This window comes from Lontra canadensis, unplaced genomic scaffold (genome assembly GCF_010015895.1).
Source record: "Lontra canadensis isolate GAN:19392208 unplaced genomic scaffold, GSC_riverotter_1.0 scaffold15, whole genome shotgun sequence".
Lineage (NCBI taxonomy): Eukaryota > Metazoa > Chordata > Mammalia > Carnivora > Mustelidae > Lontra > Lontra canadensis.
The window spans coordinates 24,363,231-24,390,245 of record NW_022631009.1 but is presented as its reverse complement, the minus strand read 5'-3'; the positions used below and the strand labels follow the sequence as shown (position 1 = coordinate 24,390,245).

The 27,015-nt window shown below is 44.4% G+C and overlaps 1 protein-coding gene across 3 annotated transcripts; it reads right to left on the bottom strand.

Annotated features, from left to right (window-relative positions):
* Positions 1 to 642: 642 nt before the first annotated feature.
* On the bottom strand, positions 643 to 16,605 carry TP53INP1 (tumor protein p53 inducible nuclear protein 1). Of its 3 annotated transcripts, XM_032858684.1 has the most exons (5): positions 16,480 to 16,605; positions 8,451 to 8,709; positions 7,520 to 7,877; positions 4,249 to 4,286; positions 3,012 to 3,117 (listed from the first exon to the last, which is right to left on the bottom strand). In XM_032858684.1, the coding sequence occupies exons 2-4, from the start codon at positions 8,560 to 8,562 to the stop codon at positions 4,265 to 4,267; spliced, it is 492 nt and encodes a 163-aa protein (XP_032714575.1). In that variant the 5' UTR covers positions 8,563 to 8,709; positions 16,480 to 16,605; the 3' UTR covers positions 3,012 to 3,117; positions 4,249 to 4,264. The 3 variants fall into 3 exon arrangements, with proteins under 3 accessions (XP_032714573.1, XP_032714574.1, XP_032714575.1); XM_032858682.1 differs by lacking the exon at positions 4,249 to 4,286 and having other exon boundaries at positions 643 to 3,117; positions 16,480 to 16,604; XM_032858683.1 differs by lacking the exons at positions 4,249 to 4,286; positions 16,480 to 16,605 and adding an exon at positions 15,942 to 16,044 and having other exon boundaries at positions 643 to 3,117.
* Positions 16,606 to 27,015: the final 10,410 nt, after the last annotated feature.

Genomic DNA, 27,015 nt, shown 5'->3' with positions numbered 1-27,015 from the left:
CTTTGAGGAACATGGTGCATTTTTAAAAACTAAGAAGCTCATTCATGAAGCACTGCTTGTGTGCACCATATAGTCCAAACTTTTTCCAAGTAACATTCCACATTATCAGTCTAGAAACCATCAGAGCACTAAATTCAGAGGGGTCTGATTTCTCACTGCTTAAAGTTTTAAGAAATATGCACGAAAGCACATTGTAAACCACTAATATTTACAACAGCAGAAATAATAATTAACTTAAAATAAATTGCATTTTGGCCATGTTTCAAAGAATACTTAGCAGGTCAACATCCTTCTGTTACTATTGGTCTGTGTCTCACACAGAGTAGATGCCTAACAAACATCTAATGATCAAGAACTTCAAATGAATTGTGTAACCACTTTCTTCAGTTCTAACATGTGCCAATTTCAGGCAGAAACCTTAGATATTGATATAAAAACCACAGTCTGATAGGACAGATGGCATGGTTAGCCTAAGAAAACATCCCCAAGACTGAAAGTGTTGCTTCCCAGGTATAAACCATAAAAAACTAGGTCTAGATAAGGCAAACAAAATGTCAGTAACAGATAGAGAAGTAAGTGTATTTTCGGGTATCAGGAAATTTGAAAAAACAGTAGTAAAAAAAAACAAAAAACCATTGCTATTTTTAATATACAAATCTGTTCACGATGCCAAACAAATTGTCATGGCTGTACTTCGGTAGCTTGTGAGGTACTAACAAACTGCATGTAATATATGAAAAAAGAGACCCCCATGTATTCAGAGGCTTACATCCAGAAAACATTTAGCTGGTCTATTTTCAAGTTACCGACTTACGGCCCTATAACAGATATGGTGTAAAATGGACACACCTTCATGAAAACTTTATCTTAACCACTCAACTCTCGTAAACACAAATAGTAACAAAGTAGCTTCTAGCTCAGTTTGATAAAACTTTACAGACTTGGCCCCTAATTAGAAAACAAATAAATAAAGGGGTAGTCGAAATCGAAAGGGAGTAAGGAAAGAAGGGGGATGTAAGACATTCCTGGCACTTCATCGCGGCCAGTGGAAGAACCAGCTACTACCACCATCTCATGAAGCTATTTAACCTCTTCTGACCCCAAACATCCCAGTCTAGGCAGAAAAGAGCACAGCTCTTCACTTAGGTTTAAAAAAAAAAAAAAAAGAAAAGAAAAAAAAAGTCTCCCATAGTTCCCTGCACCAAACTGTTACAGGGTTATTGAAAAATATAATACTTCACATAACTATATGCTTTTTCCCTTGAAAACCTTATATAGACATGTACTTATTAGGGTTGCAGAGGAGATGGAAAAATAAGCTATTTGATTGCAAAGGTGATACTACTGATCTGACAGTAGAATATGCTTTGGATTGTGTATTTTAATTTAGTTACAGAGGAAACTGGTGAATGTGGATGGCTCAGCAAAACCCATCACAACTGCTAAGAAATAAAGTGACTGGCTGGAGGTACAAAACAAGAGTTTCTGTGTGTTAACTGGCCTCGTGTGAATCGAGCCCTGAACGCCGGCCTCGTTAGCACCAACACTCTGAAGAACAGCTGTGGCAGGAAACTGCCACAGGCCCCATCTCCATCATTAGATTCAGTAGAGAGGCCCTTGGAATTTCACACAAGGTTCAGCTCTGGACAGCCCAGTTCCCATCAGTACACAGTCCGCATGACAACGGTGAGGAAGGTAAATACTACTACTCCCCCACTGGTGGAGGAAACAGAGGCCAAAGTGGTTAGATTCTGCCTGTAGCCCCAGTTACAAAAACAAAAAATGGAAACTCAAGGGCTCCAACCTGTCACTCTTCATTTGGATGCGAGGAAAGGATGTCACCGGGAATCCCTCCTCGGCCTTGCGTGCCACTTGGCAGGACAGGTCCATGGTAGAGGATGGATCACTGCATCAGAAATACAAAATCTACTTCTTTTCCCTTGGACAGTCATAAATAAGAAGTCACTAAAGTGCCTGGAGGAGTACTTCTGAGTTGACAGCTGACAGGAGGTGGCAAGTGGGCGGAGCTGACAGGAAAGACTCCAGACAAGTTAAATAGTGGACTAACGGGTTTGTTGTAGACATACGTTTCTCCAAAAACAATTTCACAGGTCTAACTGAATCCCTCTGCGTGGGAGACAAGTGCTTTTGTCCCACGATCTCTGTACCACGTCACACAGTCACATCGGAATTACTGAATGCACTGTTCACTAATACTTAATGTACCTGAATTCCAAAATGAACTGCATGGCTAATCCGGAAAACAAAACAAAACAACCGAACAAACAAACAAAACAAACCTATACACACAGAAATATATCAAGTTTTCTTTCAAGAGAAAGTTCAGCCATAATTCCGTTATATCTATGGCAACTATCACCTGTTAATGCTCATGTTAGTGTGTAAAAATGTATTCATTATATACAGAAAAGATTATCAAGTACTGGTCAATAAAGTGTATGGCTGACCCTGAGAATAAATTCTTGCTTACTCAAAATATTGATTAAGTAATACAAAATAAAATGAAATTGAAAGATGCCTATTCTCATACTTGGGAAGAAATGTCTTTAGAACGCTAACTCATGTACACCTTCATAGACTTAAAGACACCCCCAAAAACCAAACACTGTAACTGTATTGATATGTTTCCAAAAATATTCTGAAAAAATTTACAAAAAGTGTTAAAAGCAAGGCATTATGTGATATACAGCATGTAAATCTGGTTTTCAAGATAGTGTCTAAACACATCGATAAAACTATGTGATTGGTCATCAGTTGGCTGTAAAGAAACAGCATCTTCATTGTCCGTCCACACACGTCCACACACATATGCACAAACCAAGAGAATCTAACCAATCTTGAAATTCTTAGTAATTGTACTGACGGGGGCAGGGCTGATGGACAGCCCAGCCATTGTGCTTGACTTGCCTAGAGTGGCAATCCCTGGTAAGATTTTGGCGACGAAGGCTATTTCTGTTCAAAGACTGTCTTTCACTATGTTCTTTTATCCACTGGGAAGGGCGAAAGCTCTTGGGTTGTTCCAGAAAAGCTGTATGCGCAGCGAGAGCTGCAACGTAGCAATGGATGTGCTGCCCCATTTCATTTCGACTTTCCACTCTGAAACAGAAGAAAAAGGGACTGTATTAAGTAACAGAGTATGTTATTAATGAACTTGAAAAAGGTAGTGATTCAATTTGCCACACTAATTTGTTTATGGTTGAATGAGAGCTTAGTGTCTCATAGCTGACAGAGAAGTTTATATTTCGTGACCACACTAACTGACAATGACAGAAAGGAGAGGACAATTTTTCATAGAAATATGTCATATAATCCACAGATGGTTAATTAGGTAGACTGTATTTTTCTAAAAAGTGCTACACATTTTGAGTGAATTTCAATCAGGCAGCAAATGTATTTAGATAAGATTTTCTGTGAGGGGGACTAACATTTATTGATTATCTGGATTGGCCAACGGTTTTGCAAATGTAGTGTATTTAATTCTCACCATAATCTTAAAAGGAAAATATTTGAATTGCCAAATTTTACTGACCAGAAAGCTAAGGCTCAGTGATATTAAGGTCATTATTATTACCTCATGCAACCAAGATTCTAATACAGGTTTTACTCCAAAGTCTGTGGTTAGGAAGGGGGTTGGTACTGATGCCCTAGGCTGGCTGCACCTTCATACACGTTTTCTGTCTATAAGTAAATGGTCCAGGAAACAAGCTTTAAACCCACATTTAATAGAAATATGCATAAGAAAATTCTACTCATTTAACACTTTCCTGGATAAAAAGCTACCTGCTTATTATAAAAGTTTTTCATTGATATTGCAACAGGGCACATTTTGGAATGGCCTTTGCATAGTAATGTCACAAAGACCTGTGGAGAACACATCTTGAAATATGGCTACAAACCACATGATTATTCTATGTTTTCTACATTAAAAGCTATCTAACAGGATAGATATAAGTAATATCAACACATGACAGGAAGAGTTTTAAGAGTTGTAAGGGTTATTTTACACAAGGGCAATTATAGATTGTATCTGTAATCACTAGAGGAAAACACTCTAATTTTTAAAGATTTTTTTAAAAATAGAATTAAAGGGGGTCACATTAAGAAGCTAATAGGAAGAAGTTAATATAAAGACAGCAGTTTGTAAAAGGTGGGCATTTTGATACTTTAGGCTTTCTGCTCAGACTGATTTTAACACATATTACACAGTCTCAAAGGGAATGTACTTACTCTGTGCCAGTGAGTCTTATAAGCAGCTTTTCCTGGCCCTACAAATGTTAAATGGTGAACTATTAAATCACTAGTAAGATTTAAAATGCTATTTAATTTTACTGTTAGGACATGGTGCATTTCCTCTAATTAAAACTGGTTTACTATGGGTCATTAAAGGCACATGTATTATTTAAGATTATGATAACACATAGACCTCATAAACAATACTTACGAAGGCTAAAATACAATAAAACATACACTCTGAAGCCCATCTGTAATTATGAAGCACCTTCTTGTTACATGCTTTATGATAATATCCCCAACGATAGAAAGGATAGAGGCAATCTAACTTTTGAAGATATCATGTTTAGAAAACATAGATATTTACTACATAGCCATCCTAATTTTGGTAACACCTGATCTATCTTGGTTTAGTGGGTTTTTTTTTTAATAAGGATTTGAAATCCAGAAATAAAGGTATTAAAAATTTTTAGTTATTATAAAATTATGATAATTTGCAGTACTTTTGAAGGAATTCATAGAAAGCGAAGTGTGTTCTTTTGATCCTATATATATGGAAAAGTACCTATTTAACTTTCCTGTATATTACAGCAAAACATATAACAAGATTGGGGCACCTGGGTGGCTCAGTGGGTTAAAGCCTCTGCCTTTGGCTCAGGTCATGATCTCAGGGCCCTGGGATCAAGTTCCTCATTGGGCTCTCTGCTCGGCGGGGAGCCTGCTTCCCCCTCTCTCTCTGCCTGCCTCTCTGCCTACTTGTGATCTTTCTCTGTGAGTCAAATAAATAAATAAAATCTTTAAAAATATATATAACAAGATAAAGAAATAAACAAGATACAAAAAAAAAAAAAAGATCATTCTGACTGCATCAAAACAGCGAACACATAACCAGATGCAAAGTATGGTCTTGGATGGGATGCTGGTCAGGACAAATGAGGTGAACTATTCTGGGCTCCAATGCAGAAAGCTGAGTATGATGTGGGTAGTAGATGAAGTGAAATTTTACTGAAAAGAAAATGGTTCAGATCATTGCCTAAAGAAGCAGATTATAAACCAGTATATACAGCTTGATCCCATTTAGGTTACAAATGTGTGTGCGTGTGTGTGTGTGTTTGTGAAAAACAAGCCGGAAGGATGTGCCCTGGGGTGTTAACAGTGTGCATCTCCGGGGTGTGCAAATGTTTTTTTAAACTTTTTAATTTTTACATATTTGCATTTTCTAATTTTCTGCAAATGCATATATGCGGTTTCTGGAATAATATTATTTACAAAGCTGCTGTACATATACACACACACTCTAAACACTGAGAAGTAAATATACAAGCATCAGTACATTTAAAGTGACTATTAATCATGCTAAACTCTTGAGTGGACTTCCACAGAGGTGAGATCAGAATCAGGTGGGAAGCATTTCTGAGAAATGAAGAAATTAATTTGAATCAACCATAAGGCAATTCAATCAATACCACGTCCTAGAAATTTTGAATTTTTGTAGGAATGCCTGAAACATGGATCTCTCGATAAACTTAAAAGCGCTGAATCAAGTGCCAGTTAAAGTAACATCTCCCACCAAAGATCTTACCCAGTCTAAAGCCGGGTAAGCAAACTGGTTCTCGGCTGGGAAAAGGAGAGGTTTACCCTCACAGAAGATCACAAGATCACTTAGAGTATCCGGACTTGCGAGTGCAGCAGACTCTAGTGAAGTTCAATTACTGAGCGGCCTGGGTTTTGTTTGTATTTGGCAAACAGGAAATGGTAGAAGATATACACAGTGATCCAGTTAGTGGAGTTAGAGCCCCAATAGTCTAAAAAGAGGCCCTTTGGGTTATAGGACCAACTATGGGAACATTCTGAATTGCTCCAAACATTCCATGTCACCTGAAGTGTATGGTATGTAGTGTAGGTATGTAGGAAATTAGGGTCAGCATCCCCCAAATACTGTTTAACAGCACAGCACATTCCACTACCATGCACTGTGAACAGCCAGACTTTGGGCTGATGAACAGGACCATGGGCTTTCTTTCAGCAGGTGCAAGCATCTTGAATATACTCACTGGATAAAGGCCATTGGACGCCTCTAGGTTTGCTTTGAAACATATCGGTCTTTACTGACCAGGCCCTCAGCCTATCTGTCACTCAAACAGAGCCTTTCAGACCTATTAGGACTTCCATATAACAAGAAAATATTGTTTGGGTATGAAATCATTCCTCTGTAAGGAAGAAAACAACTCTCTGGGCAACACGTTTTGGTAAAATTGCCATTCTACTTCATGTTTACGATTTGTCACGTTTTTGAGGTTAAGTGCCATTTGATGTGACCCAGCTAAGACTACCTGAAAGAAAATAAGAGTTTTAAGATATACTACTCTTGGGGTGCTTGGGTGGCTCGGTCGGTTGAGTGTCTGACTCCTGATTTCGGCTCAGGTCATGATCTCGGGGTTGTGAGATCAAGCCCCACGTCGGGCTCTGTGCTGAGCAGGGAGCCTGCTTAAGAGTCTCTCTCCTTCTCCCTTTGCCCCTCCCTGCTCGCGCGCTCTCTCTAAAAAAAAAAAAAAGAAAGAAAGAAAGATATACGATTCTTGTTGGATTTGATAGCCCAAATAATTCAGTGTATAAAGTGCCAGTTACATTGAGACACGTAGCAGAAATGCCAGTCTTTTCTTCTCTTGTCACCATCAGAGTCCTATAAATCCAACAGCTCTTCCTTATATAATCAGAGCCATGTTCTAATGGATTTTTTTTTAAATCTAAAATGAACATGTGTTTCATACCATCCACTACCTTGTGCACTGTGAACATGCCTTCACACATCTCTAACGAGATTACTTTGTATCTTCTAAAAAATCAGCTTTGAATTGTAGTAGAAATAAATAAGCTGCATGTCAAACAGACTGCTTGTGGACAGAGTAAAATACAGTCAACCCCTCAACAGCTCAGGGGTTAGGGGCGCCAACCCGTGTGCAGCGGAAAATCCACGTTAAGTTATGACGCGCCCGAAGCATAACTGCTATTAGCCTACTGCTGACTGGGAAGTTTACCAATAACATCAACAATCAATGAACACATATTTTGCATGGTAGAGGTATTATCTACTGTATTCTCACAATAAAATAAGCCAGAGAAAAGAAACTGTTATTAAGGAAGTCCTAAGGAACACAAAATACATTTACAGTCCTGTATTCTGCTTTTCAAAAAAAATTCTCTATACAAGCAGACCCATGCGGTTCAAAGCCATGATGCTCAAGGGTCAGCTGTACTCACAACGTACCTGGGGCTACTTGGGTCAGGACCTTCATTGGTCCCACAACTGGCCTCACCGACGCCAGGGCAGGAGTTATGCACAGCATAGACAGACATGCTGGGATGTTCAATGAGAAGGTTTTCCAAAGGACTGGTTTCCACCTTGAGAGTGGTTAATCCACCTGCAGTAAAACATGGGGGAGGGGTGATAAACCAGCTCTCCTCCATCGGACAGGACTCAAACTGGAGCAAGCAGGAATCACCGGTATCAGCCAAGCACTCAAGAGATGCAGGTAAACAGGAAAAGACTGACGGGTGCTCGGTACGTGACTCTTCACTGATGGCTTCGGCTTTGGCTTCTGCTGCTGAGAAACCAGGGCAGGCATCTACATCGTGGTCCACGTTCGTTGGTGAAGTCCCACGGGAACATGAGCATCCCGATGGTATCACATTCAGGGCACAGAAAAAGAAGAGAGGATACTATAAGCTGATGGTTCACATTCCTCTCTTCATTTAGGTGAGACACAAAACCATTTATGTTCATTCGTAATGACAGGAAATGATTTCTGAGCACCCAGTGTGTTTCTAGTGTGGTGTAACACTGCATAGGATGGGTCATGGTGGTTTCGTGGGAATGGGTTTGAAGACTGCGTCTATCCTGCTGAATAAACGTGATGAGGAGCATGGGTCACTGTTCGTCTAGCACAGGATTTCCTATTAAAGTGCATCAGATCTGAACAGGCTATGAGAGTTGCAAAACTGAAAGATCTGACGTCAGTCAGTTTCACGGACTGATCATTTGGCACAGGATGTTTCATGCAATTTTTTTTTTTAGACAATTCTTGCTTATTTACTTTTAAGGCTTCCAAACCTTCAGAGTTACTGGTTTACTTATGCAAAAACTGAGAAGTAAGAGTTTCCACTTTTGCTGTGATGATTAACAGCTAAGAATACCTTACCTATGAAGTCAACGAGAATCCATTCTTCATCTTCTTTCTCACTAAATTCCGGTTCTTGGTTGGAAGAAGTATTGACTTCACCCACAAACATTTTGTTCAGTCTCTGGAACATGGTTAAGGCAAGATTGAGACTTTGGCCAGATGTCTTTACAGCTGAGATCTCAAAACACTGTCTTCAGTCTGCCTGACGGCACGACAGGAGATTAAAGTGCACAGGGTGCTTATTCAACTTAGGCGAGAGCAAGGAGAGTCGTTATCCCTAAAATAAAATAGGAAAAGAAGGTCATTTCAAATCAGCACATATTTATACAATATGTGTGTGGTTTCAAAAGCGTGTGCCCACACACACGCACACACCCCTTTAGAAGAAAGCTCATGCCTTAGCCTGTAGCTACAGCCCTTCTCTTCCTACAGGGTCAAACACAAGAAATGTCAAACACAAGAGATAGAGTACCTCTTATTTATAAACCATTATGAATTGAATACTCAAAAGCAACCTGTAAATAAATGTGAAATGAAAGGGAAGTAGTTGGTTCTTTTTCATATCTGTGCTTTCCTAAGGGATAAATCTGACTCATGTAGTTCAAGCTGAAATACTGCTTTTCTGCAAGAAGAGCAAACGCCAGATACTAAGTCTTGCTGTAGGACATTCAGCTGCCCAGAGCTGCCGAAGGAAGCCTGCAGCAGGACGGGGCGGCCACCAGCTTTCCTTGGCTCACCTCCTCTTCTGTTCTGTTCTTCTGTAGGACTCTAAGCATACCTAATTCCACTTAAAAATCAGCAAGCATAATTTGACCTTCAAAACAATTCCTACAGCAGGCACAGAGAAATTTACACTGCAGAAAACGGAGGACAGCAGCGAGCCACGGAAACCGTTGACTGCAGGCAAGCAGGAAGGTCACGTGGCCTGCACACCTGGGTTCAAATGCTGGCTCTGCTGCTTTTGGAGTTAGGAAGTTATACTACTTCAGTGGGTAACAGTTCTACTTCATGGAGTTCTGGTGAGTTCTTTTTGTTGTTGTTTTGTTTTTAAAGGGTGAGCACGTGGGAACAGGAAGCAGCAAGGGGCAGAGGGAGGAGAGAGAATCTTTAGGCAGATTCCATGGTAAGCCCAGTGTGGGGCTTGAGCTCACGACCCTGAGATCACAACCTGAGCTGAAATCAAGAGTAGAACACTCAATCAGCTGAGGCCCCCAGGCGCCCCCCTGGTGAGTTCTAAGTGAGGAACTCCGGCCTTGTCTGATCTTCCACAATTCCAAATATATATATATATATATATATATATATATATACACACACACACACACACACACACACACAAACACACACACACATATATAGAATGTATAAATAATATAAATAATATTTATATAATATATAAATAATATAATTTATAAATAATTATAAATTATATATTTATTATATATGTGTATTTTTATATGTATGTATGTATGTGTGTGTGTGTGTGTGTGTGTAACCATTTCTCCCTGTTTACCTGATAGTCATATCAAACCTAACACATACCAAAGAGAACTTTTAATTTCCATCCCCCACAAACTTACATGCACTGTTCTCCTTCCCTTTCCCAGCGAGAAGCAGCAGCATCCAGCAGTTATTCAGGCCATAATCCTAGCAGTTGCTCCTTCTGCTCCCCACCCAACCTCTCAACCAAACTTTCAACAAGTCCTGTTGACTCTAACTGCACATGTGCCCTACATCTGCCCACGTCTTGCCACCACTTTCATCCTAGTTGAAGCTAATCTGGTGTCCCTCCGGACTCTGCCAATCACTACCTCCCTGATGGGTCTCCCTGATCCTACTCTTGTGAAATGGCATAATGCAGGCAACCTACTTAGCAAGGCACTTGGCACAAAGTTCTCAGTCAACGTCAACTATTATTCTACAAATATTTACTGAGTACCTATTATGCATCAGGCAGAGTGCTAAGCACGGGGGAGGCAGCAGTGAATACGGCCCTCCCGTGGCAGCCATTAACAACCCAATGTGATGAATGCCATGGAAAAAGTACGGGGTGTTCCTCCAATCCAGGCAGGCAGAGGTCAGGAAGGACTCCTGTAGTAAATGACTTTGGTCTTGAGAGGTCAAGATCAAGAATGGAGGAAGCCTACAGCTGAGTGAGAATGTGGCAACCTTCTATGGGACTCAAGATCCAGGATGGTCATGAGCGCAGGCTGGGGGTGCTAAGCAAGAACCAGATCTTTTAGGACCTTCTAAGCCAGAAGTTACAGAAAGGGAAAAGCCAAGGATGACCCTCTACCAGAAGCCAATGGGGGGGATGATGGGACCATTTAGCGGAAAAGGTATACTGCAGAAGGTGCTGGTTGGGCATTTTGGACATGCTGAATTTGGGACTCTGCAAGTCACACGCTTGGTGTTGTCTAGTGGGCAGCGGAACATTTCCAGGGCTTTGGAGCACAAGGGCACGGTCTCAGCTGGGGGCATGGATTTGGGAAATTGTCAACACAACAGGGGTAACAGAAATCATGAGTAGATGGGACCATCCAGGGATGGTGCAAAGCCTCTGACACTCTTTCTCATGAGCATCAGCCTTGAATCCGTAACTTCAGACTCCTGACCCTTTGCTTTCAAAACAGTCAACATTTTTAGCTGGAAATGTAGTTACAGTCTGTAGTGAAGGAGATTCTTGGTTGACTTCTTTATGTGCAAACAGGACTGCTACAACTGTTTGGCATGCTACTACGAATGTGTAGTACTACAAATGTGTGTTCAAATAAATGACATTTGAACACTTTTGTGGTCACAATCCATCATCATCATCCATTAATTATTAAAAGAGAGTAAACAGGAAACGTTACTTGCATAACCAGTCTGCCAGAAACCCTTCTGGAAAGCAGTGGGGCCAAATCATGAAGGCTGGAGCTCTAGTATAGAATTCAAATTCAGCTTTATGTTCCATGTAAGAGATGTTAGATGAAAAGTGAGCTTGCGTAGTTCACTTGTGTAGTGTCACAGCTATATCCTAAAAGATGAGCTATGACAAGGTCTGGTGTAAATAAAGGTTTTCCGCATATAAGCTACAAGGGAAAAAAGACACTTAAAAAAATCTTCCCCCCATTTCTCTTAAATTATGAAGGCATATATTGGCCCCAACTACAAACCTGTGTCTGCTGAACTAGTTGAGAGAATAATCTTAATTCTCCAGAGTACAGGGCTGGCCTCAGGCGCTTCATCAGCTAGGAAGCTGGAGTTGCTGGGTGTAAAGCAGAGCACCCCACAAGGGAACCCCTGCTCATCCTGAATGAGCACCTCGTCCCCCAACTGCGATGCCACATGAGGATAACTTACTGGGGCCCAGGCCTGTAAAGTGGAAGCTACAAGGCAGAAAACAATGCTGATGCCATCGTGGTTGGGCAGCTGCGGTTCCCAGCTGCCAACTGCCTCCCCCCACCCCTGCCCCAGCTACAGCTCCAAATCCGTGAGACAGAAGCCAGCAAATGCCTAGAACATATACAACTCTGCCACAGGAAAGGTGCCTTTGGAGGAATTTTCCACGGGGTAGCACAAGTCAATCTTCTTTTGGCCTCCCGAAGTCCGAGGCTACCTTGAGATATCCCAAATGTCCTGCAAGGGCAACCAACCTTGGGTGGCCAGAGTATTCAGGAGCCCAACCACGCAAGGGAAGAGCTCATTTTCATCTGTCCTGAGTCATGACTCAGATTTGCATGACACACCTGTGGAGGCCCCTGGGAAGGAAAAAGACCAGTGTGGGGACAGGTGGAGGGAGGGCTGGCCTGGGCACCAGCAGGAGAGGGTTCTGGTGCTCTCCCTACCATAACGATCTAACCGTTCTGAGCCTCAGTCTCACCACTGGAAAAATGGGGAGACTGTGCTGGATCACCTCTTCACTCTGCTAGACCTCTAGCATAATGAAGAAGTAGGGTAGACTGACTATGCAAAGTTCCTTAGGCCTTGCTTTCTGTAGGAGTCAGAAAGAACGAGAAGCTGCTGGAGAGCCCCAATATGCTAAAGCTGTTCAGTGGGTGGCCACAAGGCACATCAGGCAAACGAGCACTTGAAATGACTTGGAGGACCAAAAATATGAATTTTAAATTTTATTTACTTTTAATCCCTTTCAAACTCAAATTTGAAAGCTGACAATTGAGCCAATTTTTGGAAACTTCCGAGTATGTTCTGAACAACCGATTAACTATTTCCAATGAAAATTTTACATCTGAATCAAGATGTGATATGTTTAAAAATATACACCAGAGTGTATGTATGTCCAAGTGAGACTTAGTGCCCCCTTGAAAATACTGTAAAATATCTCAAAAATTTTTATATTAATTGTATGTTGAACTAAGAAGTAATTTTGGAATATGTTAGGATAAGTAAAATATGTTAATAAAATTAATTTTAACTATTTTTCTTTTTTAACGTGGCTACCAGAAATTTAAACATACATATAACTCACATTACATATCTCTATTGGACAATGTAGTTCTAGAAAAATCTCTCTAAAATATTGACAGCCTAACCTCCTAATTGCCCAGGAACTGGCCCTACCTGGTCACTGCTGTCCTTCACCTTCACTCCTGCCCAGGAATGGAGGCTCCTAATGGGGCTGGTTCTATGCGGAGCTGTAAGTCAAAGCATAGCCTCAGACTTCACTTTTCACTACATGTCACAGACATTTTTTTTTTTATTTAATTTTTTTTGAAGTAAACTCTACCTCCAATGTGGGGCCCGAACTCATCACCCTGAGATCAAGAGTCTCTCGCTCTACTGACTGAGCCAGCCAGGTGCCCCCATCGTGGACTTTTTGATATTTACAACTCTAGGGCAATGATAAAACTAAAGTGAAAATTCCAGAGAAAGCATGTGTCTTAAGAGGACAAATTTACAAATACAATTCTGGAATTTAGCAAAGAGGTTGGGTCAAAGAAGGCTAGGTAAGGTAGCACTGCTATTTTTGGGGGGCATCTGCAAACTTTCCACAGTAACTAACCAACCTTAGCCAATCTACCAGGGAAGTCTCACCCCAGTGGAGAAAAGAAACAAAGTATCTGGACCCCAGCATTTCAAGAAGGCAGCTTTGTCCCTGTTTTTCTGGCTCAAAATACCACCCTCCCTCACCAAAAAAAAAAAAAAAAAAAAAAAAGTCATTATAAAATTAAACAAAACTACATTATAAACAGTTTAGAAGATAGGGAGAATAATTATTTCACTGCCTTGCAGCAATACTGTTAGCATTTTATGCATTTTCTTCTCCACATAAGGTTTCTTTTTATCAGGAGGTCTAGTGAATGCACAATACTGTATCCTGCTTTGTTACTTAACATTTCATCATTAATGTTTTTCCTACTATTACATGAGTTAGAAATGCTCTGTGGGCAGAGAAAGGTGGCTAAGTTTAATACTTTGGGGAAGAGCATTCTAGTTTGTGAACTTAGAAAAGGCGTTGCTAGTCTGGAAGAGCTTGTTAGAATGATTTATTTTCTTATTTTTGAGACAGGCAAACAACCAACAGGCACTGTGGCTATGGAGGTACCCTGCTGTGTTTGAAATCTTGGCTTTGCTACCTGCAACTTGTGTGAACTTAAGGTATTTAGTAACCTTTTGGTGCCTCAGTTTTTTCATCCCTGAAATGGGGAGGATAGTGCGCGGATTATGCGTGGATGTGAGGATTAAGTGCACATCCCTCAGACTAGTGCCTGACAACAGAGCAGGCAGCCAGTAAATATTAACTCAGAATATTAAATATAACTTGGAAAACTTAAGTCCATTCCAAGCCAGCAGCATGAATGTAAGCCACTTAGCATCTTTGGGCCTGAATGTCTTCCTCTGCAAAATGTTTATATAATAATCAGAACTACAATCTACTGAATACTTATTGTATGTGACAGTGAGTTGAGGTACTTGTCACATGTTACTAACAGGAAACTGAGGCTCAGAAATTAAGTAACTTGCTCGAAAGTGACAGAGCTGGTCAGGTATGGAGCCGGCATTAGAACATAAATCTGTGCAGTTCCAAGTGTCTTGCTCTCCCCTGCACATGATTGCTCAGGCTCCTTTTGGCCTCCACTCTGGTTCTATGAACTTCAGAGAACAGTACTTTTCAGCTGGTTTTGGCTGCCAGTAGGCGGCTCCAAAACCAAAATTTTTAAATTAAAAAAAAAAAAAAAAAAAAAAACCAACAACAACAAAAACAAAACCACAACTTTGATGATCTAACTTTGCAAACTATGTGTACAGTTGTGGCTTCTTGACAGTTTCAAAATATCAGGTGGCTAACCTAACACATCTTCACTGAAAAGCAGCCTCAAAATGATTTTTCTCTTTATATCCCACCCTATTTTAGAACAATAAACATGCCGGTTCAAGTAATTTAGAATTGATTTTAAACTGCAGAAAAACCAAGCCAAGAAAGCGGTCTTTGCTTCTAATCAGCCTATTCAACTGGTCCTAGTGGGTTACTCTCCCAGAGACCAGACCACTGTCTGCCCCGAAGGGTGAATGACAGCGGACAAAGACAGCAGTGAGTGGGTATTCCCAGCCTGTTAACCTTCAATTTTTTTTTTTTAAGATTTTATTTATTTATTTGAGAGAGAGACAGTGAGAGAGAGCATGAGCGAGGAGAAGGTCAGAGGGAGAAGAAGACTCCCCGCGGAGACGGGAGCCCGATGCGGGACTCGATCCCGGGACTCCAGGATCATGACCTGAGCCGAAGGCAGTCGTCCAACCAACTGAGCCACCCAGGCGTCCCTAACCTTCAATTTTTAAGGTAGGGCCATTCCCAAGAGAAATAGGAGGAACAATGGAGTGAGCAGGCAGTCAGAAAAGAACAAAAGGCAGGAAGAAAAAAACAAAACAGCCCTCACTCATAGAAGTTAATGAGGTCCTGGAAACAGGTAGTGGCCTTTAAAAATTATGCTCCCAGTTCAGAATTATAGCGTCTGTGACTTAAAATCAAATGCTTCCCAGGGATTTTCACATCTGCAATGAACAGTGCGTTTCAATTACCAAGCAAAATTTGGGGGTACCTCTTTATTACCTCTGTTCCATGACCTCATGGGTCACACTCTCTCCTCCCCTTTTCCAAAACTACTCTGCATTTAGAAAAGGCTCTTTTAGCAACAAATGCCCAAATACTTGGACGTTCCAGACGGAAAGAGGCTCTTCCTTAACCTCTCCTAAACTGGAGTCAACACAGAAGATGATGAAAAGAGGCAGTTAGGAAATGTAACACAAAACGAGGAATGCCCACATAAAATGCACCTGCAACTTTGAAAGGGAAAACACCATTTCCTTTTAATTGGCTGGGTGGCCTCGAGTAAAGTAACTTCATCTCTCTGGGCCTCGGGTTTCCTATCCACAAGATAATACAGCCGACATCAGAGGGTCTCCGTGAGGAGCAACTGAGACAACTGAGGCACGCTAAGCCCTCCGCATAGTCTAGACACAGAGGAAGCGCTCAATCGGCCTCCGGGAGCAAAACGAGGAGGATTTCACCCGTGGCGGCCAAGCACAGGGCCCCTTCCGCAGGTGCAGCGTCAAAGATCAGGTGTAAGATCGAGCAGGGTCAGGGGACACGCAGCGGACCCGCGGACACCCAGGGCACTTAGGCGCTGGTGGCCGCGGAAGAGAGGAGGGTCCCCCGCGCCGCTGGACCCTCGGTGCTAGGGGCGCGACCCGGGGCTGCGAGGGCTGGCGCGGGAGGCGAGGAGCGAGAGGGGCGCCCGGGCGGTCCTCCCGGAGTCCCCGACGCCAGTCCAACGGCCGAGGGCAGGAGGAGGAGTGGAGGGGAGTGAGGAGGGGAAAGAGGAGGAGGTCCTGCCGCGGCCAAGAAAACAGGCCACGCTCGCGGGAGGAGGCAGACACCGAGCACCCACCGCCGCCGGCGCCCGGCTCGTCCGCCTCCGCCCGCACCCCGGGGCCTCGGGCCGGCCGCCGCCGGGGGCAGGAGGCGGGAGGCGCGGAAGGCGGCCGGCGGGAGCCCGCGGGCCGGCAGGAGCGAGCGGCCCCGGGGGCCGGCCCCGCCCGCACTTACGTGGGCCGGAGCGGCAGCGGAGACGGGCGGCGAAGGCAGCGGGCGCGTCGCTCGGCGGGGTCGGCGGGAGCGGCGCCACGGGCGCGGGGCTGCTGAGGTAGCTGCGGCTCCCGGACGGCGAGCGCGGGGCGCGGGCCGGGCCGCCTGTCCCCTTGCTGCACCACTGGCCGCCGGCGGCCCGTCTCGCTCCTTTTGTTGTTGTGCTGCGCTCGGAACAGCTGATCGGCCGCCCAGCCCGCCCGTCGGGCCGCCCCGCCCCGGGGCCGCGCCAGGTCCGACCCCACCAATCGGCGGCGCGGGGGCCCCGGGGCCGCCCTGCGAGAGGTTGTCACTAACGCACGTGACCTGGCGGCGAGCCGGGCGACGCTCTCAAGTTAGAAACAAGCCCGGGCAACAAAAGCCGGGGCGCCGTGGGACGAGAAGAGGGGCGAGCGGAAGGGGGGCGAGAAGGGTGTGGGGGGGGCACCGGCGCTGGGGCGACGGGGGAGGGGAGCAGGGGAGGGCCGGGGCGAGCAGAAGTGGGAACCCGTAGGAGTGTGGGGGGGGAGAACGGGAAGGGTGAAAGGAAGAGCCCCGACCCCAGCGACCGTTTGCCTGAGTAAGGGCCCGAGGGTTTGAGGGCACAGAGGGATGGAGGGCCGTGTTTGTGGGAGAGGACAATTAAGGGCGTTGAGAGTGATGGAGACCAAAGACCCCAAGGGCCCCGTTCGGCCCATTGTACGGGTAGAACCTTAGACGTCACCCTGTAACGGCAGGTCCATTTCTTGGCCTTTTTGGGGAAGAAAAGCTTTCTGGCTCCAGATGCGGGGGATGCTGGCCCACTTAACTTCCTTTTTAAGCCAGGCCCCATCACCCTGTGGGAACTGACACGGGGAGCTGACTGAACTTGCCTACAGCCTCAGGATTCAACCTATAGCAGGCAAGGCAGAAGGGGCCGTGAGACCAGAGCCCAAGGCAGAGAGGTCCGTGACCTGGAGAGGTCTGCTCCAGCAGACCTGAAGAACCTGGAGGAAGGAGAGTGGAGAGCTGCTTCTTCCCCAGTCTCTGCATCCAGGCTCCCATGTGACCCGGGGAGGTTATGACCTCTGCCTGACTGTTGACATACCTGCAGACTATTGGCATTCACACGGGGCCGGCCTGCTCACTGGTTATTCATAGTGAGAAGAAGATGAGATAGGCTGGAAGACGCTTTCCAAGCCTAAGCTCTGTATGCGGATGGATGGATTAACTGTGTCTGGTAGAGGCAAGGGAGTCACTAGATGCACCTCTGCTCTCACGTGGATCCTGTGTGGACTGAGATGCAATTCTCCCACGCAGGGTGAAATTTATGGCAACCACTGACAGGTATATCATACAGTATCTGAAGGCCTCTCACATTCTGACCTTCCCAAGAATCCTGTGGTCAGCCCATTTCCAACAATACTGGTTTTAAAGGACAAAAATCAAAGTGCAGGGATTTGTTACTTTGTTTTGTTTTGATTTTTTTTTTTTTTTTACTTTTTTACTTTTTACTTTTTTTTGTTCTGATACCCAGAAGTAATAACCAAAATATGGCGGCCGTTGGACTTTTTCTCAGGAGGTAGACTGGGGCTATAAGTTGGACTGGACAACATCATGGAATTGAGTGTGCTTTAGATTTTAGGTTTTAGCAAATCAGGCACACTTAAGTTTTCTCTCAAATGTTATTGCTACCCTTGGAGCTCCATAATCTCTTCCTTCTTCTTAGGAATCCCTGAAGAGACCATTTTCCCGTTAAAGGCATGATGATTAAAAAGTCAAGTTGAGACCTACTTTTTCTAATTTGATAAGGTTTATCAACTGTTAAAGGCAAGATGTGAAAGCATACAGTACTTTGTTATGATAGTGGAAACAGTGTGAGGTAGCTGATGCTTCCAAAGACAGTCACAACAATATTTCTTTCATCATAAAGTGGAGACTATTTTTCTTCCCCTTGAATCTGGGCTGGCCCTGGGACTGCTTTGATTAATAGAATGTGGCAGTGATAGTGTTCTAGGATATTTAGGACCAGACATTAAGCAAGCCTGACAACCTCTGCTTTGCACTCTGTGGAAGGCTGGCTGCCACAGAAGAAGAGATCACCATGCTGTGGGGAAGCCCAAGCTAGCTATGTGGAGAGGCCACATGGAAGGAGAGACATGCCTGGCCAGCCCCTAAATATTTAGCTCACCTCAGCTGAGGTACCAAACATGTGCGTGAAAAAGCGGTCTAGGGAGTTCCAATCCCAGCAGACACCACATGGAACAGAGATGAGCCATCCTCACTGAGCCCCATCAAAACTGCAGAATCACGAGCAAATAAAAGATCATTGTTTTATGGCACTAAATATTGGTGTGGCTTGAAAAGCAGCAATGCATAACCAAAACACAAAGTTAAGCAACAGAAAGGACCACAGCAGACAGATCAACCTGCTCTAAATTCCACAAAGTGGAATTTGGGGTGATAAAAAAACTTATCTTATCTCAGGGGTTATTTGCTTTCTGTTTACTCTTTAAGTGATTTGTAATCTTCCCACCTGGTGCTTGTTTATCCCAATAGTGTACCAAGGGGGTGGGGGAGGGGGCGTGGGAGAAGTCTGCCCTTATGAGGGAGAAGTATTCTGTCATCATACATTGTTTGGAACTGTTGGAGCATGAAAATAATAAAAAGCAAACTGACTTTTATTTAGTTTTATTATTGTATTAAAAATTTCTATAGATGTGTACACATACAGAAATTCACTGCTTTTCGCCCGTCCCGGGAGTGGGTTGCCCCCACTGCCTCCCTCCTTGCTGTGCCACTGGTTTACATCCACACATGCAGTGAGACTCGGAATAAGCATAGAGCTGTCTGGGTGCAACCAAACTGTCAAATCACACAGCTGCAAACCAGCCTCTCGTCTGTCAGCTGACAAAGACCCAGCCAGGTTCCCTGCCTTGGCAGACCCAGTGAATCCAACCATCCTTTAATTCGAAGGATAATTCTCAGTGGGTTGCTATAGTACCCACGTCCAGGCTGACTCCCTGCTGAGGGGGTGACCCTTTCCCCATCTGTCAGAGTCCTCCTGTCCGTTTTCCATGGAGCTCAATACACTCCCTTATCTCCCCCAACAAAAGGGATTCAACCTCAAGTTTTGTTCTGAAGGACTACAGGGCAGGACCACATTTATACCAACCTCCAGAAACAATGCAGTTAATGCCCGTGTGTCCTGCTTACAAAGGCAGGCTGTGGCCATTGCCCTGCCAGTTGCATCAGGGCTGCTAAAGAATGTTGTTTCCTACCAAGCCACAGATGGGGAACCCCACTGGGTGGCTATTCAGGGCAACCTCAGAAAAACAAAGCAACAAGTTGTCCAGTCTATCCTGAGAAGAATCTGAAAATGAAATCTACTCAGGTAACTTACAATCTGTCCATCAGCAAATACAGTCTTCCTGTCCTTCCAGCATGTTGTGAAATGTCTGAAAAAGAAGCAATTTTGTTTAGTTGCACTTTAGAAGAACAATCACTTGGAATTCCAGTGAAACCTATTGTCTAGAGAAAGAAAGAAAGGGTCTCTCTTGGTCTCCAGAAAGCCTGGAACAGAAGGAAGCAAGAGGTTTGGTGACCTCTACTTTCTGAAATAAAAACAGAAAGCAGAAATCTAACTGGGCTGCCATTACCATCTCAGGAAGAAGTCAGAAAGGATACCGGGGCTACAGGTGTAACAGCTTTCCAAGACCCTGGAACCTGGCGACTTGCATATTCATTTGTTAAACCCTCTATCCACATGGTGATTAGAAACAAAATCCTTACAATGAACAGAGTCTGTGTTCTGACTGAGGGACCAGAAAGGAGAGGTGGGGTGGGTCTACCCCCTTCCAGCAGCCAGTAGCTAGGGAGAAGAGTCCTGAGAGCTGTAGTAGCATAAGCCAGATAGTGAGTGATCGATGACAGTCTCCCAGACCCACAGAGCTTTCTTCAGCTCCTATAAAGTCCTGACCTTAAAGGTTTTTTAGTTTCTAGGTGAATGCACAAGTAACTGTCCAATTATCTAAAATTATTTAACACTTAATTGTACAGCAGAAAGAGAGGAAAGTGAGTCATCCCTTAATACATGTGGCCTGGATACATGATACAGAATGTCCCTCTATACACCTTCCCAGCCCCAGGCAGCCACAAAGCTTGAAGAGACTGGCAGGTGGGGCAGACCCAACCCAGGCCTCGGGCAGCTGCGGCAGTTACCTGAAGTCTGTGAGCAAAGATCCTTATGCCTCCTGCTACCAAGATACCTCTTCACTCACACGGCTACTTCTGGGTCACTGCCCAACAGTCGTCATGGGCCAGAGGCAGCCTGAGGTGGGGTCTGTAACCATGAATTGCTCTATTATGGGGTCAGCTCCAACAGAACGTTTTTTTTCCTGCTCTTCTCAAAAGGATGACTCAGACAATACGATCAGTACTTATGTAAGCTCACATAGTCTTCCTATTTAAGGAAAACTTATTTATTGGGTTATTCTTTTTGCCGGAATTAAGCACCTTAAATATCGATTACATTTCGCAAGATTAATTTGTGTTCTTCAATGTCCAGATTGTTTGTGGCTTTGGCAAAAGATCTAAGCATGTTGATAATCTGAGGTGGGAGGGTTTTTGATTTCTATTCTTTTGGGGCCTCTTCTCCTGCTTGACTCCTCTTGGGAGTGGTCATTTCTTTCCCTTTGTAGTGCAGACAGAGGGAGGACATGAGGATGTAGATTTGTAAACGTTGACCACTACCCACCCATTCATCCTCACAGGCCTGCCGTGTTCACAGCATCCATCCAGACATCCACTAATTATTTAATGAGTATCTGCTCTGTGCCAGGCACCAGAGGCACAGCAGTGAACAAAACAAAGTCTCAGCCCTCAAGGAGCTTCCGTCTAGTGGAGGAGATACAATAAGCAAGTAAACATGTAATGTAATGAGTGCTGTGAAGAAAAACAAAGCTGGGTAAAGAGTTAGAGAGAGGCTGCTGGGGAGAGACGATGGTCAGGAGGTGACCCTTGAGCAGCAAGAACAGAAGGCACGAGGGGAAAAGGTAACCCAGGAGCCAGAAAAGCCTGTGCAAAGACTGGAGGCAGAAGAGATTTTGTGCTGGAGGAAGAGCTCTGTTCCTGAACTAAACATAGTGTCACTGAGAATTGGGTGTGACCTGGTATCTGCTGGTTACCTGAGCTGACCCACAGATCTATGAATTAAAGAGGACTGGCCACAGCACTTTTTTTTTTTAACTTTATTTTTAAAATATTTATTTTAAATATTTACTTATCTAAGAGAGACAGCACACATGAGTGGAAAGTGGGAAGCGCAGAGGGAGAGCGAGAAAGAGCCTCCAGCAGACTCCACAATGAGCACAGAGCCTGGCATGGGGCTTGATCCCAGGACCCTGAGATCATGACCTGAGCTTAAGTCATGCATTTAACCATCTCAGCCACCCAGGCATCCCAGAACTTTAAACTCCTTTGCAGTCTTTTGGATTTCTGTAATATTTCCCGAAAAGCATATAGGCCCCTGGGAAGTAACTTTCTATGTTTAGCCTAACATGGAACTAAATTTCAGAGCCCTGAGAACAGGTTTCACAGAATGGGCCTCAGGTAATCAATTGTGTTGCATGCTGGGAAGGCAAAACCACCTTGGAGAATGTGGTATCTGGTAAGGAAGGGACAGGAAATTGTGGAGTTCCTGTTCTTTATCAGGACAGTCACTTACCTTCTGAGTCCTCAACTATAAAAGAGAGGAAAATATCAACTCAGGGAGACAATGCAATCAGAAAAGTGTCTTGGGTATTAGGTATTCAATAAATGTTTATTTTCACCAGCACACAGACCTTTTTCTGAGGATTTTATTTAAATGGTTTTGTTTCTAATCGACTTTGTGGAAATAGGATTTTTTTAAAAAGCAAAAACCTAAAGCTTAAGAGCTTTAATAGCTTCTCAGAACTTGAGCCTGAAAAATCAACAAGGTTAAGGAAAAAATACTCTCATCTTCTTTAATAAGTCTATAAAAGCAAGAACCACAGAGGTGTAGACCCATGTTTAAATTTGTCTCTACCTAACTTATGTTTTGTATCATCTGAATGTTTAAAGGCAGAATTTGGAAAATAAGCCCTTCCCTACACACACTGATAAACCCAAGTTACTTTATCTGCCCAAACACAAGTGCAAGTGAAACCAAATGTTGAGGCCATAGCGTTCATAATTAAGAATAGTATTTAGGGGCGCCTGGGTGGCTCAGTGGGTTAAAGCCTCTGCCTTCGACTCAGGTCATGATCCCAGGGTCCTGGGATCAAGCCCCACATCGGGCTCTCTGCTCCTCGGGGAGCCTGCTTCCTCCTCTCTCTCTCTGCCTGCCTCTCTGCCTACTTGTGATCTCTGTCAAATTAATAAATAAAATCTTAAAAAAAAAAGAATAGTATTTAAAGTGAGAAGCAGCTTTATCTAATGGTTAAGAGCACTAGTTCTGGACTCAGACCTTAGTGCAGGCTATCTGACCTTGGATTCGACCTCTCTTAGCCTTAGTTTCCTCATCTGTAAATGGGGATGGTAAGATTGTCTCTATTAGGAGGTTCTGAAGATTAAATGAGATCATGCATATAAAGTGCTTAGTATAATGCCTGACACCATAATACGAGCTTATTAAAATGTTGTAAGTGTAACCCGAGAGGACTGAGTTCTGCAACCTTCAGGAGAGTGATATGTGAGACAGTGGGTCAAGGAAGGCCTCTCAAGAAGGTGAATTTTGAGCCAAGCCCTGAATGATAATAAAGGAGCAAGAAAGCTCTGTGAAGTTCTAGCCAGTGACTCGTCATAGAGGCAGAAGGAACAGTGAGTGTAAAGGCCCGTCATACGTGTGCAGAGAGGTCCAGCAGCAGTGGGGTTGGAGAGTGGGGAGGGAGGGGGGCAGTGGAAGGACATGAGGTCAGGAAGGTCATGAGGAAACTTGCAAGCAGGGATGACAAGTCTGGATTTCATTCTAAAAGTGATGAGACATGAGAGTTGGTACCCTGGGGTTTCAGACATGTTGAGTTTGAAATGCTCTTTGGATACCATGGGGGAAGTTTTGGGCAATTGACTATTTGGGCCCAGAGCTAAAGAGATAGGTGGGCACTGGTGACATAAATGTGTAACTTACCCACTTGTTCATGTTTAAAGACACAGAACTGAATGGAATGGGCAAGGACAGACTATGAACAGAGAAGAAGGCCAAGGCCTAGACCTGGGGCTCTAACCTTTAGTAGAAAGACTGGGGCTCCTGGGTGGCTCAGTTAAGTGTCTGACTCTTGATTTTGGCTCAGATCATGATCTTAGGGTCCTGGGATAGAGCCCCGAGTTGGGTTCTGTGCTGGGAGGGGAGTTTGCTTGAGATTCTCCCTCTCCCTCTGCACTCTCCCCAACCCACCCCCGTGCACTCTCTCTCAAATACTTTTTTTTTTTTTTAAGGATAAGGAATAGTCAGCCAAGAAGACTGAGAAGTAGCAGCCAATTAGGTGAGTGAAAAATTAGAGTGAGTGACCTGGATTCTAAGTGCTTCAGAAGGAAATTGTGACCAAGGGCAGAACATCTGATTAAGGACTGAGAAATGGTCTCCGGATCCGGCACAGTGGCGGCTGGTGGGGCAGTCAGGTTAGGGATACGCTGGAATGAGCAGTTCTGGTTTATTGGTGGCTACGGAATTCTGATGACAGAAGGGAAGGTCCCAAGAAAGCGAGACTATGGGAAGAGGAAGCGGAGACAGAGCCTCAGTGTCTTAGTTTGCGAGGGCTGCCATGACGGAGTGCTGCACACTCAAGGCTTGAACACCGGACGTTCACTTTCTCACAGTTCTGGAGGCTGGAAGTCCAAGATCAAGGTGTTGACAGGATTGGTTTCTCCTGAGTCCTCTTTGTGTGGCTTGCAGATGGCTGCCTTCTCCCCGTGTCCTCACACGGACTTCCCTCTGTGCTGTCTGCATCCTAGTCTCCTCTTGATTGGGACTGGGGTCCGCTCAGCCCACCTTGGTTTAACTAAACCCCTTTAAGGTTTCCGTCTCCAAATACAGTCACCTCCTGAGGTGCTGGGGGGGTAGGGCTCCCACATACTAATTTTGGGGGTGGGCGGGGGACACACAATTCAGTCCGCAACACTAAGCAATGCTTTTTTTAGGAATTTTGTTGTGAAGGAGAACAGAGCAAAGGATTGGGGTGGAACTAAAGACCGTCTCTCTGAGTGGGGAGACAGGCTGGTTTTGGGTGTATTTTGGATTTTTTACAATGGGAGAAGTCCCAGCCGCTGGTACTGCTGGTGAAAATGGCACAGTAGAGAATGTGGGACTACGGCTGCCGGGGAGAGGAGGTTATTTCAGAAGCAAAGTCCTGGAATACCAGAGAAGGGATGGGATCGAGAGGTGTTCAGTGACTTACCCAGGTCCCTGACTTGTTAGTGGTAGCGCTGGCACTTGACCCCAGAAATCCTAACCTTGAAACACACTGTCCACTAACTACATTTCCTTCCCTGTTCTTGGGAGCAGCTGGAACCAGAACAATCCCCTAGGAAGGCAGGAGAGGAACGCAGTAGAGGGAACATGTTCATACACGGAATTATGGCCGTCCTGGCTACCTACTACCCCCTGCAGGGGTGAGGGAGGCTGTGAGGGTTTCACAGAAGGGGAAGGAGGAGAAACAGGTGAGGCTCTACTTGGCTGACTGATGAACTAAAACACTCAGGAAGTCCAGGTCCAAAAGTGGCGGAGTATTTCCGACCCACACCCCAGCCTGGGTCTATTTATTTGACCTGAGCTTGGCTATGGGGCACCGTAGCCAAGGGCATGGTTTCAGAAAGCTACACCATCAGCGTTTCATAGGCAGATCGCCACAAGGCAGGTGGCTTTGCGATTTTGCTTCTACAAACTCTCTTATCATAGCACTTGCATGTTGGGGCCTAGACGTTAAACAAATCAATCAATAAATAAACCTTGGCTTCACATTTTGTACAGACACATTTAACTGACACCTACACACACACACAATGTGTCTTTGCTGCTGTGCAGTCTCTGGGTCACGGGGTCTCCTGCAAACACTTCCTCCTTTTTTTGGTTTTAAGATTTTATTTATTTATTTATGAGAGAGAGAGAGAGAGAGAGAGAGAGAGAAAGAGAGCACACACATGAGAGAACATGGGGACAGGGAGTGGGAGAGGGAGGAGTAGACTCCCCGCTGAGCAGGGAGCCTGAAGTGGGGCTTGACCCCAGGACCCCGAATCATGACCTGAGCTGAAGGCAGAGACACTTTACCATCTGAGCCACCCAGGCACCGCCCCCTTTTGGGTTAACAGCTTTATTGAGATACAATTCACACGTCACAGAACCCACCTGTTTGAAGTGTACCATTCATTGTTTTTTAGGGTATTCAGAGTTGTCTACTTCCTTCTTGATTCTGGGCTTCTCACTTGAGTGGACGGGCCAGTCTCCTGATGTTGGTGAGGCTGTACCTTCGCGGTCGAAGTGATTTCCTTATTGGAGAAGTTCACTTGAAGGCACGTGTCCATCTGACTGTGACTTCCCTGGTGCCTTGGGAAGAGCTGGGGACCTGTCCAAATTCACCAGTGAAAACCGCTCAGTGTCTGTGTCGTGGGCAACTGCTGTGGAATGAACAAACACAAAGCTGGGGGAGCGAAGTCTGAACACAATGAGGGATAGACGCTCTCCTTGGGGCTCAGACAACGGCATCCCGGCATTTTTAATCCCAAGGGTAGAACACCCAATCCCTTACATTTGTTTCCTATCTTCTTAGGAACCCTTTCCCTTAAATGCTCCATTGCATTATTCCTCCAAAGCATTTGTTTTGAAACCACGTCTGTCCTCCTTCCTCTCATGGAAACCACCTGTAGCAGTGACAACTGGGCCTGCTGCAAACATTTGTTTTTGATAACAGCGTATTTTGAACGTCTGTGGTTTCAATTTCTATTTTTGTCCCTTACTGTCGCAATTTTTCGCTCTCTTCTTACTTTTTACAGATAGTTTTGCTTTTCCCAGGCATTTGTACTCTGCTAAAGACGTCAGCTGCATACACTATGACCTGAGAATTTCTACATTTCCAAAAATCAGTACCGCTGCCCGATGACTTACATTTTCCAATACGTTTGCATCTGCAATATTTAAATTGGTCTTCACAACAATTCAGTGAATGAAGTCGAGGCAACTGTTAATATTCCCATTTTATGGATCAGAAAACTCACGTCTCCTGGCTAGCCTGTGGCAAAAATTAAAGTAAAAATATGGGCAATTTTAATTCTAGTCTAAGATTTTTTTCCCCCTACCATACAATTGTCCATAATATATGACTATGGTTCTCCAGCTTCAGCAGAATCAGAATCATTTAGAAGACTTGTCACAGCACAGAATGCTGGCCTCCACCTCCAGCATTTGGGGTTCCATAGGCCTGGGCTGGGGCCCAAGGATGTTCTCATTCACGCCTCTGCCCCTCTACTTCCTACTGCTCAGGGTGGTCATGTGACATAGCTTTGGCCAATGAGATGTAAATGGGAGTC

Coding starts and splice junctions, on each gene's coding strand:
- TP53INP1 (XM_032858682.1), bottom strand. CDS start 8,562: ATGTTCCAGAGACTGAACAAAATGTTTGTGGGTGAAGTCAATACTTCT. Junction 7,878..8,450: donor GATTCTCGTTGACTTCATAG/GTAAGGTATTCT, acceptor ACCACGATGTAG/ATGCCTGCCCTGGTTTCTCA. Junction 3,118..7,519: donor CCTGACCCAAGTAGCCCCAG/GTACGTTGTGAG, acceptor CTTCTGTTTCAG/AGTGGAAAGTCGAAATGAAA.